We start from the raw sequence: 18,833 nt of genomic DNA on the forward strand, positions 1-18,833 counted from the left end.
AATCATGTGTCGGTATGGGAGGGGTGGCGGGAGGCGGGGGAGAAAAAGAAAATGATCTTTGTTTCCAATGAATAATGTTTGAAAATGACTAAATAAAATAATGTTTAAGTGGAAAAAAAAAAGTAAAGCAGTGATGTTCCCTATTTTCTCTATGTTGTTTGACAATTCTAAAAAGGATAGTAATATCATTGAAACAAAAGAAAGAAATTAAGTCATAAACATTCCTAGAGAAGAGGCCAAACAATTCCTATTTAATGATGTCTTGAGAGTTCACTTAGAAAAATTCATAAAAAAGCAAATAAAGCAAAACAATTATGGTTCATTAAAGTGAAAGAATGCAAAATAAATAAACGGCAACAGCATGTTTAATTTAGTAATAAAATACAGGCTAAAAAACAAGGAAAATTCCATTCAAAGTTACTAAAATGTTCAAAGAATATCTGAGAGTCATAATATCAAGGGGCAAACAGTGCTAACAGAAATACAATTACAAAATATTCCATGAGAATAAAAACTTTTTTTAAAATTATGAAGATTTCCATTTCTTCTATATCTGTAAATTCACAAAAATGTTGATACTTTAGGAATAAATTTATAAATTTAGTACTATACCATAAAACCACCAAGGAGTCTTTATATTGTTCTAGTGAAAGTGATTAAAAACTTTGAAGGAGGGGACAGAACCAAGATGGCAGAGAAGATAGAGGAACCCATCAGATTTCTACCTACTTACCCTTCACAAAGCAATGATATAATACCTCAGAATAAATTCTAAGAGTAGCATAATCCATAAAGACACAAAATGAAGTACTTTCTCAGCCCAAAATAACTTAAAATGCTGGCACTAGGGATCTAGTGCAGAGGAGTGGGGAGTGGGTAAATGGAGAGCAGCTCTCCAAGGCAGTCCTGACTTAGTCAACTGGCCTTGAGCCCAACAGAAGCAGCAGCCAAGAACTCTCATCCACTGTCAATAATGGGACTCAGACAACTGCTCAGAAGGACATTACAGCATTCTCTTTGCTAATTCTGGGTTCAAGGCTCTTGTTGTGTTGCCCATATGCAGAATCAGGATCTGATCCAGGGGTGCAGTCACAGGGTGAGGAGGAGCATCAGCGCACACCAGCACTTGGAACCACAGGGGATTGAGGGATCATGGTCACAGTCCCAAGGGGTAAAGGAGTAATTGGGGATTATACACAAATCAGAGCACATTCTGGGAGAGTAATGAACTCACTTCTCCTTATATCATACCACCATGGAAGAACTGAAAGCAGATACACTGCCCAGTGACAGCTCTTAAGGTAGCTGCACAAAGAACCTGAAGCTTGAAAGAATGCTCTCTTTACCATAGTTACAGAGGCCAATTTTAATGTTTTTTAAGCAAAAAAAAAGCAAGAAAATGTGCAAACAACATCAGCAAAAAATTTTAACCTATAACGTTTGGTGACAGGGTAGACTCAGACTCAGAATAAGACAACAGAGTCAATAATTCTTCATTCAAAGTCTCCATGAACAATGTGAATTTCTCTCAAGTCCAAAAAGAATTAATATAGGAATTCAAAAAGAATTTAAAAAATCAATTAAGAGAGAGAGAAGAAAAATTGGGAAAAGAAGTAATAGTGTTACAGAAAAACTATTTAAAGAGTCAAACAATTAGTAAAAGGGGCATGAAAAATACTGAAGAAAGTAATACCTTAAAAAAAAAAGAATAGGCTATTTGGTAAGAGAAGCACAAAAATACAAAGAACTTCTTAAAAAGCAGAATTGTCCAAATGGAAAAATATATGCAAAAATGCACTGAGGAGAAAAACTTGAAAGACAAAATTGGCCCTTTGGAAAAAGAAGTTCAAAAATTCCTTGAAGAAAAGACCTCTTTATAAAGTAGGATTAGCCAAATGGAAAAAGAGATATAAAAGTTCACTCAAGAAATACATGTCCTAAAAATTAGAATTGGGCAAGTGGAAGCTAATGACCTCATGAGATATCCAGAAACAATCCAACAAAGTCAAAAGAAAGAAAAAAATAGAAAATGTGAACTATTTCATGGGGAAAACAACTAACTTGGAAAATTAATCCAGGAGAAATAATTTAAGAATTATTAGACTACCTAAAAAGTCATAAACACACACACAAACAAAAAGAGCCTAGACATCATCTTTCAAGAAATCATCAAGGAAAACTGCCTTGATATTCTAGAACTCTTTCTAGCAGCTCTTTTTAGGTGGTGGTGGGAGAGATATTTGGAAAGTGAAGGGGTATCCATTAATTGGGAATAGCTGAGGTTGTAGGATGAACTGCCCAGTCAGAAGGAGAGACTGAGAAACTAGAGATTACTTCCAATGTAAGAAGTGATCCAGAGGTGAAAAGAGTTTTCATTCTGAAAAGTATGGTTTCTATGGCATAGTAGACGCAAAATAGGTTTAAATAAGTATCTTGAACTACATAGCCCAATTAATTCCAATGAATGCATGAGTTAAATGTAAAGTGTATAAAAATTCAAGAAAAAATAAACAAAATTAATACCTATATATGAAACAAGAGATTATAAATAGCAAAATTAGGCAGTTATTGTAAAATTTAAATGTCATAGTATAGGAAAAATAAATATATCCAGAAGAATAAAAATTATTGATGGGAAAACTTTACTTCAAAGTTCTCTGGCAAAATTATGACTTGAAAAATACATGATGTTTAATAAATCTAATCTATAAAAATAAGAAATATTTTCCCAAGAGGCAAGTGTCAAAGTAAATGAAAAATGATTTAAAGAGAAGAAATAAAAAATTACTAATAATTAAGTGAGGAAATTTCCAAATTATTACTAATATAGCAAGAATTTGCTGAACATCACCTAAGATGGAAATGCCCTGCTGCTGAGAGTCATTAGAGTCTTTGTTCCAGTGATCTACTACTACTTCCAAAGGTGGTCAAAATGAAATACTAAAATAAAGATTCCATATATATTAAATATAAATAGAAGCACTATGTAGAACAGCAAAGAACTAGAACCAAATTATGTGTTCAACATTTGGAAAAAGATTACCAAGAAGTGATATATGAAATGAAAAATGTCAGAGAAACATGGAAAAGATTGATATGATTTAGATGAACTCACTTTAAATGTCATGTCAGAAGATTTAGACTCAAACTCAATTTCTGTCATTTACTATGTTTTATCTTGAGCAAGTCTCTGTATTTATGGGAGAGAAGCGTTATTAGGCTGCCTATCAAAGTACAGAGGCATTATGCTGAACCAATTATTGTATATCTGTGAAACCTGGACAGTATTCCAGCATCAGGTCAGAAAATTGATCCACTCACATTTGAATTATCCTAGGAAGATTCTGAAGATCACCTGCCAAGAAAAGGTCCAGATATAGAAGTCTTTTCTCATGCTGACCTGCCAGGGATCTAAACCTTACCACAAGCAAAAACAGAGAAAGAAAACTATAGACCAATCTCCTTAAAGAACATATATGCAAAAATATTAAATAAAATACTAGCAAAGAGACTACGGCAATTCATCACAAGGATTATTCACTATGAACAGGTACAATTTATGCCAGGAATTCAAGGATGGTTTAATATTAGGAAAACCATCCACTTAATTGACCATATCACTAATCAAACCAACAGAAAACACATTATCATATCAATAGATGCAGAAAAAGCCTCTGGCAAAATACAACACCCATTCCTATTAAAAACATTAGAGGGTATAGAAATAGAAGGGCCTTTCCTCAAAATAATAAATAGTATTTATTTAAAACCATCCGCAAGTATCATCTGCAATGAGGATAAGTTAGAAGCCTTCCCAATAAGATCAGGAGTGAAGCAAAAATGCCCATTATGACCAATATTATTTAATATTATTTTAGAAATGCTAGGAGTAGTAATTAGAGAAGAAAAATAAATATAAGTGATTAAAGTAGACAATGAGGAAACCAAACTATCAGTCTTTGCAGATGATATGCTGATATATTTAGAGAATTCTAGAAAATCATCTAATAGCTATTAGAAATAGTAATTTCAGCAAAGTTGCAAGATACAAAATAAATCCACATGAATCATTAGCATTTTACAAATTTCTAACAAAAATCAGCAGCAAGAGTTAGAAAGAGAAACTCCATTTAAAATCACTCTAGACACTCTATTTGTGAGTCATTCTGCCAAGATGAACTGAGGAATTATATTAACACAACTACAAAGCAGGTTAGGATGAGCTGATATTTAAAAAAAAATGACAATCCTACCTAAACTAATTTATTTATTCAGTGTCATACCTATTAAAGTACCAGAAAAATTTTTTATATGATGAGGATGAGAAAAAATTATAACCAAGTTCATCTGGAAGAACAAAAGACCAAGAATAACAAGGGAACTAATAAAAAAATAATGTAAAGGATGGGGCCTAGCAGTACCAGATCTTACACTGTACTACAAAGCAGTCATCATCAAAGTAATATGGTACAGGCTAAGAGATAGAAGGATGCATCAATGGAATCGACTGAGGGTAAATGACATCAGCAAGCTAGTATTTCATAAACCCAAAGATCCCAGGTTTTGGAACAAGAACTCACTATTTGACAAAAACTTCTGTGAAAATTAGAAAACAGTATGGGAAAAAATAGTTTTAGATCAACATCTCATACCCTATACGAAGATAAATTAAAAATGGATAAATTACTTAAATATAAAGAGTGAAATCATATATAAATTAGGCAAATATAGAATAGCATATTTGTCACATCTATGAAAAGGAAGGGATTTAAGACCAGGCAAGAAATAGAAAACATTACAAAAAAAAAAGAATAATTTTGATTACATTAATTTAAAAAGTTTTTGTATAAAGAAAACCAGGGGCAGCCAAAATTAGAAGGGAAACAACAAACTGGGAAAAATATTTTTATACAAAATTCTCTGACAAAGGTCTAATTTCCCAACTATATAAGGAACTAAGTCATAAGTACAAGAAATCAAATCATTCCCCAATTGATAAATGGACAAAGAATATGAATAGGCAGTTTTCAGACAAAAAATAAATCAAAACTGTACATATTCACATGAAAAATTGTTCTAAATTCCTCCTGATTAAAGAAATGCAAATAAAAACAATACTGATACCTCATACCTAGCAGAGTGGTCAATATGACAGTAAAAGAAAACAATAAGTGTTGGAGGGGATGTGGCAAAATTAGGACACTAATGCACTGTTGGTAGAGTTGTGAATTAATCCAACCATTCTGGAAGTTAATTAGGAATTATGCCCAAAGGACTTTAAGAGGCTGAATACCCTTTGATCTAGCAGTATCACTACTAGGTTTATGCCCCAAAGAGATAATAAAAAAGGGTTGTATGAAAATATTCATAACTGCAATCTTTGTGGTGGCAAAAAAAATTGGAAATTGAATGGGTATCCCTTGATTGGAGAATAAATGAACAAATTGCGATATCTGATCATGATGGAATAATATTGTGCTGAAAGGAATGATGATCTGGAGGATTTCTACATAGACTGGGAGAACCTCAGTGAACTTATGCAGAATGAAATGAGCAGAAACAAGCGAACATTGTGCACAGAAAAGGAAACATTGTGGAACAATCTAATGTAATGTACTTTGCTACTAGTAGTAATGCGACAATCCAGGACTTCTAAAGGACTTATGAGAAAAAAATGCCATCCACATTGACAGAATGAACCATGGGAGTAGAAAGGCAAAAGAAAAACATATGCCTTATCATTTGTTTATATGGTTAAATGATTTAGGATTTTAGTCTTAAAAGATTGTTCTGTTGCAAAAATGAATAATATAGAAATAGGTATCAAGTGAAACATATGTGTAATCCAGTGAAAATGTTTGTCATCTCAGAGAGGTTGTAGGGAAGAGGGGAGGGAAAGAAAATGAATCATGTAAACATGGAAAAATATCTTAAAATAAATTAAAATAAACAAATAAAGTGACTGAGGCTTAAATAAACAAGCAAATAAATAAGTAAATAAACTCTACCACTCAGAGAGGAATTATGATGGTCTGGCCATATAATTTGAATGCCAAAGGTACATTTCCCCAGAAGACAAACATTCAAATGGAGGTTCAAAGATGCAATAGAAGTATACTCTCAAGGTCTCTCTGAAGAATTGTGGTATGGATTGTGAGACATGGGAAACACTGGCACAGAACCACACAGGTTGGTTTGCCCATATAAAAAAATGCTATGGAACACTGCTAGAAGGTAAAATGGTAGGGTACCGGATGCTCCATTACTCTAATCCCTAAATACACACACACACACACACACACACACACACACACACACACACATACACACACACACAAATCACCTCAAAATGGAGGAAAGCAGGAGGAAGCTTCCTCACTGCATTAAGAAGACAGAGTCTCCAAGGCAGCACAGTATCTAAAACTTGGACCAGCCCAATATACTGCTATTTAGCAAGAGGCAATGATGCTGTAGAATAAGAAGGAGCCCAGACAGAGCCACTCAACATAGGTATAGAAGACAGAGAGGGAAAGGATGAAGGAATGACATTAGTCCCTCTACCTCAGAAACAGAGAAGAACCCCAATAAATAGAAAACATAATTGGGAAGTAGGGTGGAAATAACTAGAAAAATTAGCAAAAAAGAAATCCTGAAAATAGAAAGTAACTTTAGTAATATGGAAGATGAAATTTTGAGCTCAGAAGAGGACAACAAGGCTTAAGAGGAAACATATGTGGGGTATTAAAGAAAAGCCTGAAAGGATATCAGGACCCAAAAGAACCTCTAAGAACTTAAAAATAATTTTAAAAATCAAATAAGAGAATTGACAGAAAAACTCAGTAGCTAGGGGAAAATTCACTGAAGAAATCAACTCCCTGAAAAGTAAAAGAGGCCAAAAAGATATAGAGATGAAGAAATACATTGAAGAAAACCTCTTAAGGGATATAAAAGACCAAATGAAAAGGGCGGTGTGCGCACACACACACACACACACAACCACTCTTTAAAGAGTAGGCATCAGCAATTTGAAAAGGAAACACAAAAGCTCAAGGAAGAAAATAATTTCTTAAAATTAAAATTGGACAAATATAAACTAATGAATCTGTTAAGATATTAAGAAACAATAAGCTAAAATAAAAAAGACTGAAAAAATAGAAGAAAATCTAAAACAACTCACTGGAAAAATGATTAATCTGAAAAAATAGATCCAGAAGAGATAACTGATTTGATTAACTAAATACCTGAAAAGCAAGACCACAGAAAGAACCTGGACATTGTATTACAAATAATCATAAGGGAAAACTGCCCTAATATCCTTGTACAAGGGTAAAATAGAAACTCAGAGAATCAACTAATCACCCCCTGAAAATGACTCAAAAAATGAATATTATATAGTCAAATTCCAAAACCCCCAGACCAAGGAAAAAGTATTCCAAACATCCAGAAGGAAACAATTCAAACATCATGGATCCACAGTTTGGATTATATAGGATCAAGAAGCTTCTAAATTAAAATATCAGAAAGCATCAAATCTAATATTCCAAAAGATAAATGATCTAGGACTATAAGCAGGAATTATGTACCCAGAAAAGCTGAGCATAATTCTCCATAGGAAAAAATGATGTTCAATGGAATAAAGGAATTTAAGACTTGCCTGACCAAAAAAAAAAAAACAAAAAACTGAAAAGTCAAAGAGAAAATTAGCACTCAAGAGAGGCATAAAAAGGTAACATGAAATCTTAAGGATTTCAATACCGTAGAAATTACTACATTCATATATGGGAAGGTGTTAATTAAAATAATTAAGGTATAAATGATATTTGAGATACTCAAGGGACTTAAAGTATGCCAGATACCTAAAGCACTTAAGGTACTGAAGAACTTTATCACTATTAGAACACAGGAAAATTATATAAGTAGAAAGAAAGAAAGAAGGGAGGAAGCTGAATAAGATGGTGTCCCATCTAAAACAAATAAATAACCAGGAGGTGAGAAAGAGGAACACCTGGGGTGAGGAGAAAAAGAGAGATATTAAGGGATAAACCATCTGACATGAAAAGATACCTATGAGGAAAGACAGTGAAGAACATGGGCTATGCTTGAACCTTATTCTCATCAGAATTAGCTGAAAGTGGGAATAATACACTCACTCAGCCATAGAAACTTATCTTATCTTATAGGGAAGTTGGAGGCTAGATGGGTTAAGTGAAGGAAGTTGTGAATGGACAAAAAGATGGACAAACTTGCAGAGAGGGTTATTGAAAATGAAACATCAATCAACAGGGAAAGGCTAAAAGAAGAGAAAGAGAAGGAGAAATGAAGGGAAATAGGATGGAGGAAAAACACAATTAATAATCATAGCTTTGAATATGAATGGGATTAACTGACCCCCAAAATGGAAAAGGATAACAGTGGATTAAAAACCAGAATCCCACAATGTGCTATCTACAAGAAACATAAGAATAAAGGTAATAGACTAAAAGAGAATGTATTATGCCTCAGCTAAAGTCATAAAAGGAGTAGCAATTATGTTCTCAAACAAAGCAAAAGAGATAAGGAATGAAATTACATCTTGATACAAGGTCCCATAGAAAATGAAACAATATCATATTTAACATATATGTGCCTAATGGTAAAGAATCTAGATTCCAAATGAAAAGTTCCGTAAGTTGCTGGAGGAAATAGATAATAAAATAGAACTAGAGAGAGACCTCAACTTTCCTTCTCAGAAGTCAATAAGTAAAGGAAGTAAACAGAACTTTAGACAAGCTAGATATGATAGACCTCTGGAAAAAAACTAAATGGAAAGAAAACACCTTTTCTTCAGTTGTAATATTCCTTTCACAAAGGGAAGCAGAAAGAATGACTAAAAATTAATTGAAAACTGAATAAAATAATACTAAAGAATGAATGAGGCAGAGCAAATCATAGAAACAATCAAAAATTTCTTTAAACGAAAATTATAATGAGGATAAAATATATGGAATTCAGCCAAAATTGTATTTATGAGGAAATTCATATATATAAATGTTTACATGAATAAAATAAAGAAAAAGCCAATGAATTGGGGATACAACAACAAAAAAATTACTAAAAAACAAATTGTAAAAAATGAAAATGAAGGACAGATTACTACAATTAAAAGTAAGGAAACCATTAAGCTAATACATAAGACAAGGATTTGATTTAAAAATAAATAAAATACTTAAGTCATTAGTAAACAAAATTTTAAAAAAGAAAACCAAATTACCAGTATCCAAAATGTAAAAAGTAGAATCTCACCCAATGAAGAAAAAATTCTAGGAAGCAATTCTTAGAAGTTATTTTTGCCAACTATTTGCCAATAAATCTGTTCATCCAAGTAAAATAGTTAAATACTTACAAACATGTAAACTACCAAGATTAACAAAAGAGGAAATATACTACTTAAACAACCTCATTCCAGATAAAGAAGTAAAATAAATTCATGAATACCAAGAAAATTATGAAAAAATTTCACCAAGTGGAAAAAGAAATCCCAATTTCACAGAAGAAAATAATCTGCTAAGAACTATAAACAAGGGAAACTAACAATTTCCTAATACAACAAGGAATAGTAGAGCAAAATCAAAAGAATAAAGATAATAGAAGATAATATGAATCATCTAATCATAAAAAATTTCCTAAAAAATAGAACAAGAAAAGAATATAAAAATAATTGGAGTCCCAAGGGGGGTGGGGGGGGGAATGTTTAAACACCGTGGCAAAGAAATCAAGGAAAATTGCTCAGAAATTATACAGTCAGAAGGAAAAATAGAAATCAAAAGAATCAGGAGATCACCACCAAAGATGAAAATATATAGAAATATCATTGCTAAATTTCATTGCTCCCAGATTAAAGAGAAAATACTATAAACAACAAGAAAAAAATAATGTAAATACTATGGAGCTATTGTCAGAATAACAGGAGACTTAGTAGCCCCAAAATTAAAAGAACTCAGGACATGGAACATAATATTTCATAGAGAAAAGAACTGATCTTACAATCAAGAATAGCATATCCAACAAAGATAAGAATAATTATAAATAATAATTATATAATCATTAATTATATTAGTGATTATATACAATTATATAATAAATAATAATAATAGTAAAATATGAAAGTAAACATTTAACAAAATAAAGGGGTCTAGAAAAGAGTATGGTCCTGGCAAAAGATTTTGTTTGCAGATTAAGATTCAATTTAACTAAATATGGTCCAGTTAATGTAGGTTAACTGAGAACTGAATGAGTTGTTGATCAAATTAAACACTGATAGAAACATGGAGAAGCAGGCTTACTATTACATTGCTAGAGCAGCTATGAATTGTATTTTTAGAAAATAAGATGGAAATATACATTAAGATTTATAAAACTGTTCATGCTCATTGAGTTAGGGATCCATTACTAGGATTGTGCTCTAAAAGCATTATTGAGGTAAAAAACTATGTATGAATGAAAATATTCATGGATGCTTTGTTTGTAATTGCAAAATAACTAGAAATAACAGAAATGCAGTGATTGAGAGAAATAGCTGAATAGATGAGGATATTTGAATGTGATGGATTCTGTATTATGGTATCAGAAATGACAAACACTGGAAACATAAATAAAACAAGAAATATGTGAAGATATAAAAAGAAAAAAGAATAATTTTTTTTGTAAGAATATCCTTTTATTCTTTAAGGTTTTTGGTGTCCAGTGAAATTACTATGTTTTTAAGGTTGGATCTGAGGATTTCAACATTTGAATTCAACAATTGAATTTCAACAATTGAATTGAAACATTTGAATGAAACTATGATTGCATTTTAAAAATAGCAGCCATAATATCAAGAGAAAAAATATCAAAATCAAACAAATCCAAAGATAACTCAAAAGCAGAGGTTGTCTTTATTAGTACACATATATAATTTACATATTTTAAACATTGTAAATAATGTAAAGTTGGGATTTTCACATGATGTTTTGTGCATTTATTTGTTGTTTATTTATTGTTGGTTACTAAGTATATAATTTTTAAAATTAAAGAGAGAGAGAGAAAGAGAGAGAGAGAAAGAAAGAGAGAGAGAAAGAGAGAGAGAGAGAGAGAGAGAAAGAGAGAGAGAGAGAGAGAGAGAGAGAGAGAGAGAGAGAGAGAGAGAGAGAGAGAGAGAGAGAACGAGCCCCAGGAAGTACTAAGTTCATTTTATGTCCCAGATACTTATTAGTTGTGTAACCCTTGGCATATCAAATAACTTCTTTTTTTCCTCAGTTTCCTCAACTATAAAATGAAGATAATAAAAGTACCCTATGGTTATGAAGATTAAATGAGATACTATTTGTAAAAGATATGATGCCTAGAACATAGAAGACTCCATATAAATGTCTGTTCCTTTCCCCATAGCAGTTAATGTCCATAGCAATTAAACCCCCAAGCTCTAATTTGGGGGAAATTTTTCACTATTTGACAAAATCTGCTAGGAAAACTACAAAGTAGTATAATAGAAACTAGAATAAGACCAACATCTCACTCAATGCATCAGGATAAATTAAAAATGGATATTGGAATGAAAAGTAAAGGGTGACACCATAAACAAATTAGGGGAACATGGAAATGTTTACCTGTCAGACTTATAGATAAAGGAAGAATTTATGACCAAACAAGACACAATTTTAGAATACTAGAGTCCTTTGGGCATAATTCCCTTGACCATTTATCAATTGGATAAAAAACTTACATTTTTATTAATTTGATTTGGTTCTCTATTTGAGAAAATAGCTTTATCAGATGTAGTTGCTGAAATTTCTCTCCACCTTTCTACTTTCCTCTAATCTTGGTTGCATTATTTTTGTTTGTATAAACCTTTAAATTTAATATGACCAAAATTATCTTTTATATCCAAAAATGTTCTTTCTCTCATATTTGATCATATATTGTCATGATTTATAATGAGTTGGTGGTCTATCTCCAGTCTTTTCCATACTTTTTTCTAATTTTCCCAATAGCTTTGCCAAATAATGTCCCAAAAGATTAGATATTTTGCTTTGTCAAACACTAAATTGCTATGGTCATTTATTACTAGGTATTATGTATCTATCATTCCATTCATCTATCACTCTATTTCTTAGTCAGTGCAAGATTGTTTTGATCATTATCACTTTGTAATAGTTTGAGATCTGATACTGTTTGGCTATCTTCTCTTTTTCATTGATTCTCTTGATTTTTGTTCTTCCAAATTTTATCATTTTCCCTAGATGTAAAATAATTTTTATATAGTTTGATTGGTTTGGCACTGAATGAGGAGATTAGTTTAGGCAAACTTGTTATTTTTATTATATTCATTCTCTTTTTTATTATTTTCCAGTTTATTATGTAACTATTACTACATATTAAAGTTGGGCCCTCTCCCTGGATTTCAGAAAGCATAGTCTTGAGTTTTTTCTTGTGGGACTGAGGGCTTTGCTTCTAATTTACACAAGCCTCAGGATCTACCTGCTTGTTTATATTGGGGGTGGGGGGGGAGGCTCTCACTAAGGGGCTTGCACAGTACAGAGATCCCTCACCTATCAAGCGAATTAAGTTCCAGAGACCCTGTGATAGGACTTGAAATAAATTCAAACTTTTATGAAAAATTCACAAAAATGCAACACCGCAGAGCAATACTACATACAGAGATCAAACATCCCTGTGAAGTGAAGGAGGAGAGATGCTAATGTTTCGGTACAGTGAGGGAGAGTAAACAGACTGATGCTAGAGTCACTGAGCCAATCAGCGCCCAGGATACAGAATACAGCACTATGGTTGGTCACCTTCCATTCTCTCAGCCAATAGTGTGCCATGTACAATCTCACGTACAATCTCACGTTGGCAAATTTGCACAAGCAGTAATGACATACTACATTCCCATTGTTATATTACTGTATTCATCCTCAAAATTCCACGATATGGCAAAACCTCCGTGCTACAGAATTAGATATTTATTTTTTAAAACTCGCCATACAGTGAAGCCACGGTAGGTGAACCATGATATAGTGAGGGATGACTCTATTGGAACTTGCTTCTTGTTTGAGCAGTGGGAGGGTCTCATTGCTGCCTCATAACAGTTGAGGGTCCTTGTAGCTAGCAGTGGCATCTCCATATTGGCTTGTATTGGGGGGGGGGGGGGCAGTTTCCAAGGCCTGCCCTTGAGTCAGGTCCTTTAGGAAGCAGGGGTAGAATCAAGATTTCCTTGTTTAAATTTCCTGGGAGCTGGGCCTCTAAGATTGAACCTGGTTGTGGTCTTCCTTCTGAAGTTTACCAGGGTTGAGGCCTTACTTCTTGCTACCCACTAAAGTTGACCTTGCTGCTGGCATGTATCATAGAGCAGGGATGGCTAGGGACCTTGCACTAGGGGCTGGGGCCCTGCTGTAGACTTAGGTCTGGTTGAGGTCTCAACTGTCCTTTATTTGGGACAAAGCCTCATTGGTAGCCTCTCTGCTGAACTTTAAGGAGGACAGGGCCTTGATGGCAGTTTCTGGCTGGTTGAGAACTTTGAGGACAGGGTCTGGCTGGAGCTCAAGTCTGGTTAAAAGCCCTTGTACTGGCCATTTCTGGGGGCAAGCCTGCTACTTTAGAGTTGAGGCCTTTATGCTGGGAAGATGACTGCTCCAGACTGCTCTCCCCTTCCACCCCAGAAAGATAAACCTTTTTATGCTGATTATCCAAGGTTTGGAGGGTTCAAAAAGTGCTTTGCTGCTACAAAATTTGGTAAATGAACCTTTTTTTTTTTTAAAGTAGTTTGTAGGGGATTTGGGGAAAGATTAGGCAAGTTGTTGCCTCTTCACTCTCCATTTTGGAACCAGAAGTTCTATCAAGTGAATATTCAGAACTTTTCCAGCTCTAAATCTATAATTCTATGATTATAAGACATATGAACTAAAGGCAAAGAAAAATAATCAAAAATGTTCAAAATGACTATGATAACAAAAATGAAATGAAGCACAATTCAAGTTGTTCTTTAACATTTGTTAAATGTGTACCATTTTCCAGGAACTGTGCTAGATACCAGAGTTATGAAGAAAAAGGCAAAATAGTCCCTTCTCTAAAAGAATTTAAATTACTAGAAGAGCCTACATATAAATATACACACATATATAAATGTACATATTTACACACACACACACACACACACACACATATATATCCACAAAGATTTTGTGGAGATTTCATCAGTGTGGGGAGTATTCTGGTGAGGAATAATCTATAAAATGTCTGATTTAGCTGATGTGTTAATTGGCTGAACAGTTTTGAATTTGTTTTTAAAGAAATTTTGTTAGAGATTTTGGCTCTCTGAGAGGAAGAAGGACAATTGGGAAATGTAGGTGATGAAGGAAAGACATCAATACTTTTTTTTTAAGAGACAATGAGGTCATTAGGTAAAGGAGTGACTAGTTCAGTGGAGAAAAGGAAATAATTGAGGGAGAAAAAAGTGAAGAATGACTTCAGAATTGTAGGCTCAGTAACTGAAAAAGAGATATTGTCAAAAAAGGTAGTTCTGAAAAGGTATAGAATTAGGCTAGGGACAAAGATTAGAAGTTCTGTTTTGTGAATTTTAAATTCTAATAAGGTATCTACTTCAAATTGTCCAGCTATATTGTGATGGGGCACTAGAGCTCAGGAGAGAGACTAGGAGATAGAATTGAGATTTGGAGTTATAAAAATAAAGATGACAAATGAACCATACTGATTTCAAACTAGTAAAGCTAAAATATAAATGCTTTCTGTTAACAGTTAACTATAAAAAATGAATTATATGTAATTAATCACAATCTCTTTATTAGTAGTTTCCCCATCTGGGAAGTTACTTAGGGGTATGGACAAGGTATTGCTTGTCAAGAAGCACTGGATATGTCAAAACAAAATGCATCCAAATAATTGACTAAAATAAATAAAGTGAGGAGAAGGAAAGGTTGTACTGGGTTGTCTCTAAGGTCTCTTCTAATACTGATATGCTGTGAATCTAAGTATGCTATGTGTATCTCAAAGCATATATTAGAAACATTTTCACTGCCAAGATATAAGACCAGGCTCCTTAAGTGTATTACTCAGACATGTGGAGTTAGAATGTTTTGGCTTCCTTTCTTAATTTATGCCACATTTATTGAAGTCTTTGGCAGCCATCTGCCAGATATATTTTACATGAGATCACTTAAAATGAAGTAAACATCCCCTCTCCTAACCTCAGGGCATTTTGATAAATTAGCAAAAATCTAAGAGTGCTTAAATTCTTTGAAGATTACCAGTTATATAAGTACCTCAAAATAACTATTATTCTTTTAAATAATAAATCACAGATTCTTTGATTTGGAATGCCTCTGAGCTTTTTTAGTCCAACCCCTAACTAAGAAGGAAACCCTTTTGTAACATATTGGGGAAGTGGTGATATAGCCTCTATTTCAATACTTCTAGTATTTGGGAATTCACTGTTTTCAAGGGCAATTCCAGCTGGGTACAGTTACAACTGTTAGGAAGTTTTTGCTTATATTGAGCCAAAATCTATAGCCATTTCACCAGTAGTTCCTAGATTTCCCTTCTGGAGCCAAGAAGAGAAATTACAACCATTCTAATACCAGGAAGAAGTGAAAATATTCCCTCCAACTCTTCTCTTGTCCAGGGAAAGGATTCTTAGTCCTTTCAAATGATCCTTGGATGGAATGATTTTCAGTCACCTCACCCTCCTGGTTGTTGTTTCCACTAGATGCATCCTGTCTAGTTAATGATCTTCCTAAAATTACAGATGTGGTGATAATAAAAATGTAGTGGAGATAAATAAACAAATTTACTTCTAAATTTCCAGAATGGAATAGTATGTCTGTGAGAATCAATAAATAATTATTAAGTGCTTACTATGTGCTAAACACTGTGCTCAGTTGGAGATACAAAAAGAGGCAAAAAACAATCACTGTTGTTGTGCTCTACAATCTGATGAAGGGAAGAATGGTGAGTTATTCAAACTGCATATATAGTCAAGGCTAAAAATTCAATAAAATCAATTTATTGTAATATCTTAATGAAGATCACACACACACACACATACACACATGCATCGTTGGTATTTCTGTAGTAATTTAAAGCTTATAAAAGCTTTTCTTTGCAAAAAAATTCATGAAGTATGAATTATGAAAATTGGTATATGCACATTCTTTAATAGGAAATGGAAACTCTAAGAGCTTTAGTGATTTGCCCCAAAACATATAGCTGTCATGTGGCAAAGATGAGATTTAGAACCTTCCCTTTTAACTATACATTTCATGCTTTTTCACCCCTCCTCTGATCATTCATTGACTTGACTATATATGGAACTCAAATAATCAGATTATTGACAAATCTTTATAGTTATTTTATAGTATGAATATCTTGTAAAACATTTCATAACCTTATCTGAGTACACCATTTTTTTATTTCTCCTCTAGTCCTGCGTCAAACTGCTCATCAACAGATACCAATATTCTACTTGTTGATTTGGCCTTCAATGTTTTCTTTGCCTTTTATTTTGGGTTGCGGGTAAGTAACTAAGATAATAGGAAGAGTCTCATTGTCCCAGAGATTTTGTTACAAAAAGTATAATATAAGCCATTTTTATATAAAATCTTCTGAGATACTTTAATTGTAATATCTCCCAGAATAGGTTCAATTCTCAAGGGAGAAGACCTACTCATCCCCAAACCTAGAAAATTAAAAAAAAAAATTCTGATGTAGACTTTTGTTTTCCATTCAACATATAGCATATATGTATTTACTTCCAAGGAAAATGAGGATTAAAAATGTCACCTTATTCTTCTGGAACTTGTAATTACCTTGTGACTTTGAGTACGTTATGTAACTTTTCTGGGTATTAGTTTCCTCATGTAAAAAAGACAACTTTGATTGCAAAGACATGAAAGGTCCTTTCCAGATATATAGCTCTGTCTCTGAATTTATATGAAAATGATTTGTCAACTCTAGAGTGTCGTACAGTTCTGAGGAATTGTTACTGACATTTTATACTTTGTCTCCATTCATTATTGGTTTCCCAGATGTATTTCATTTCTAGCGAACTTTCCTAGAAACAACTCTATGGTTAGTTGTTTTCCTAACTAACTTAGAAGGACCAAAATAACACAACTATATCAGGGTCAATGTACAATGTGTGTAACTGTGGCTGATCAGAATGATAAAAGCTTAGAAGGCTCTACTAGAAGTCAGGCACAAATAGCCCATAGGAATGTCTATATTTGTACACCTCGCATTTCTTTTGAGCTACTGTATTTTTGCTTTGCTCTTAGAGCATAGCACTTCTTTAATGCAGACACCCCATGCTGGACAATCATTCCTGTGCCAGTATCTCCCATGTGGCATAATTAATACCAAAGTTCTTCAGAGATCTTGAAAGTGTCTGTGTAGAATGGACAATTGACCATCTTCCAGATGAAGGATAAGCCTCTTAAAGAGGACTCTAGCAAGAATCTTTCCAGGAATGATTAAGACAGAAGTCTCCCTGTGATTGTCATAGAACAAATCTTTATAAAGATGTAGTAAAAATGGTATTATGCACATTTAACAGATAAGGAAATTAAAGATTAGACTTCAAGGAGCATGCTGAAGATTTTATGGTTAATATTAAAAAGCTGCTCAAAATCAAGTCTTCTTACCCTCAGTGCTGTATTGTTCCCAATTTAGTATTCACTTATCACCACATTGGTTTGCCATGATTTCTATCTTATAATGTCCATAGAGTAAGAGATTTGGATCAGATGACTCCTATTGGCCCCTTCCATCTCTAAGTATATGATTCTCTGCTCCAAAACATACTGAACGAATAATAATATATTTAACCTCAGATATTTCATTAGTCAGACTGGCAAAATCCTTTGTTAATAGAAGGTGCTTGGTGTTATTGCTGCTGTCACTGTTTTTTGTAAATAAATATTATTGATGTGGTTTGTTTTTTACTTCACTTATATTTTTTTATGGTATCTCCCCTCTCAATCCAACCAGAGAGCAATTTCTTATAACAAAGAATAAACAAAAGATGGGGGTGGGGAGAGAAAATAGTTAAAGAAATCTAACCAATAGCTCAGAAAAAAAAAAGCCCAATATATCTACAATTTTCCATGTCCACAATTCTTTATTTCTGCCAAGAAGTAGTTGTTCAGTTATGTAAGACTGCTTGTGACTCCATTTGGGGTGTTTGTGGCAAAGATACTAGAGTGGTTTGTCATTTCCTTCTCGAGCTCATTTTACAGAGAAGAAAACTGAGACAGAGTTAAGTGATTTAATGACAGTGACACATCTCAGCTAATAAGTGTATGAGGCAAGATTTGAATTCAGGAAGACAAATCTTCTTGATGTCAGGCTGACTATTCTATTGGCTGTGTCACCTAGCTGCCTATAAAAAAATATGAGGGCTGTAATAGGGATTATTTGAGTGATATATGATAACTAAAATCAGATCTGCTTTCCTCCCTTCCTCCCTATTTCCCTTCAACCCCTGGTTACCTCCCTCCTCTCTTCTTATCCCTCCTTGTACCTTCTCCCTTCCTCCCTCCTATTTCCCATTTATTCTTCAGTTGGTCTCTCTAAATCAACTCAGAGTGATGTATCAAATAAATCACTCTTTTCTCTTCCTAAGATTAAGTAAGGGGTTTATTGGGAGAAAGGTAAAGATAAGAAAATGGAGGGAAAGAGGGTTTGGAGTTTCCCTAACACTAGAATAATTCCTAGATTGGAGGATGATGGAATATAGTTCAGATTGGGAAAAACTGGCTAATAGGTCTGGAAACTCAGTCACTATAGCACAGCAGAGGAAATCA

The 18,833-nt window shown here is 33.4% G+C and overlaps 1 protein-coding gene across 4 annotated transcripts in view; it reads left to right on the forward strand.

Annotated features, from left to right (window-relative positions):
- Window positions 1–18,833, forward strand: part of KCNU1 (potassium calcium-activated channel subfamily U member 1) — a 314,287-nt gene that overhangs the window by 48,337 nt on the left and 247,117 nt on the right. For all 4 annotated transcript variants that reach the window (XM_056813505.1, XM_056813504.1, XM_056813506.1 and 1 more), the window contains one exon: window positions 16,455–16,545. In XM_056813505.1, the coding sequence (XP_056669483.1) occupies window positions 16,455–16,545 (91 nt within the window). The remainder of the gene's footprint in view (window positions 1–16,454; window positions 16,546–18,833) is intronic.

This window comes from Monodelphis domestica, chromosome 1 (assembly GCF_027887165.1).
Source record: "Monodelphis domestica isolate mMonDom1 chromosome 1, mMonDom1.pri, whole genome shotgun sequence".
Lineage (NCBI taxonomy): Eukaryota > Metazoa > Chordata > Mammalia > Didelphimorphia > Didelphidae > Monodelphis > Monodelphis domestica.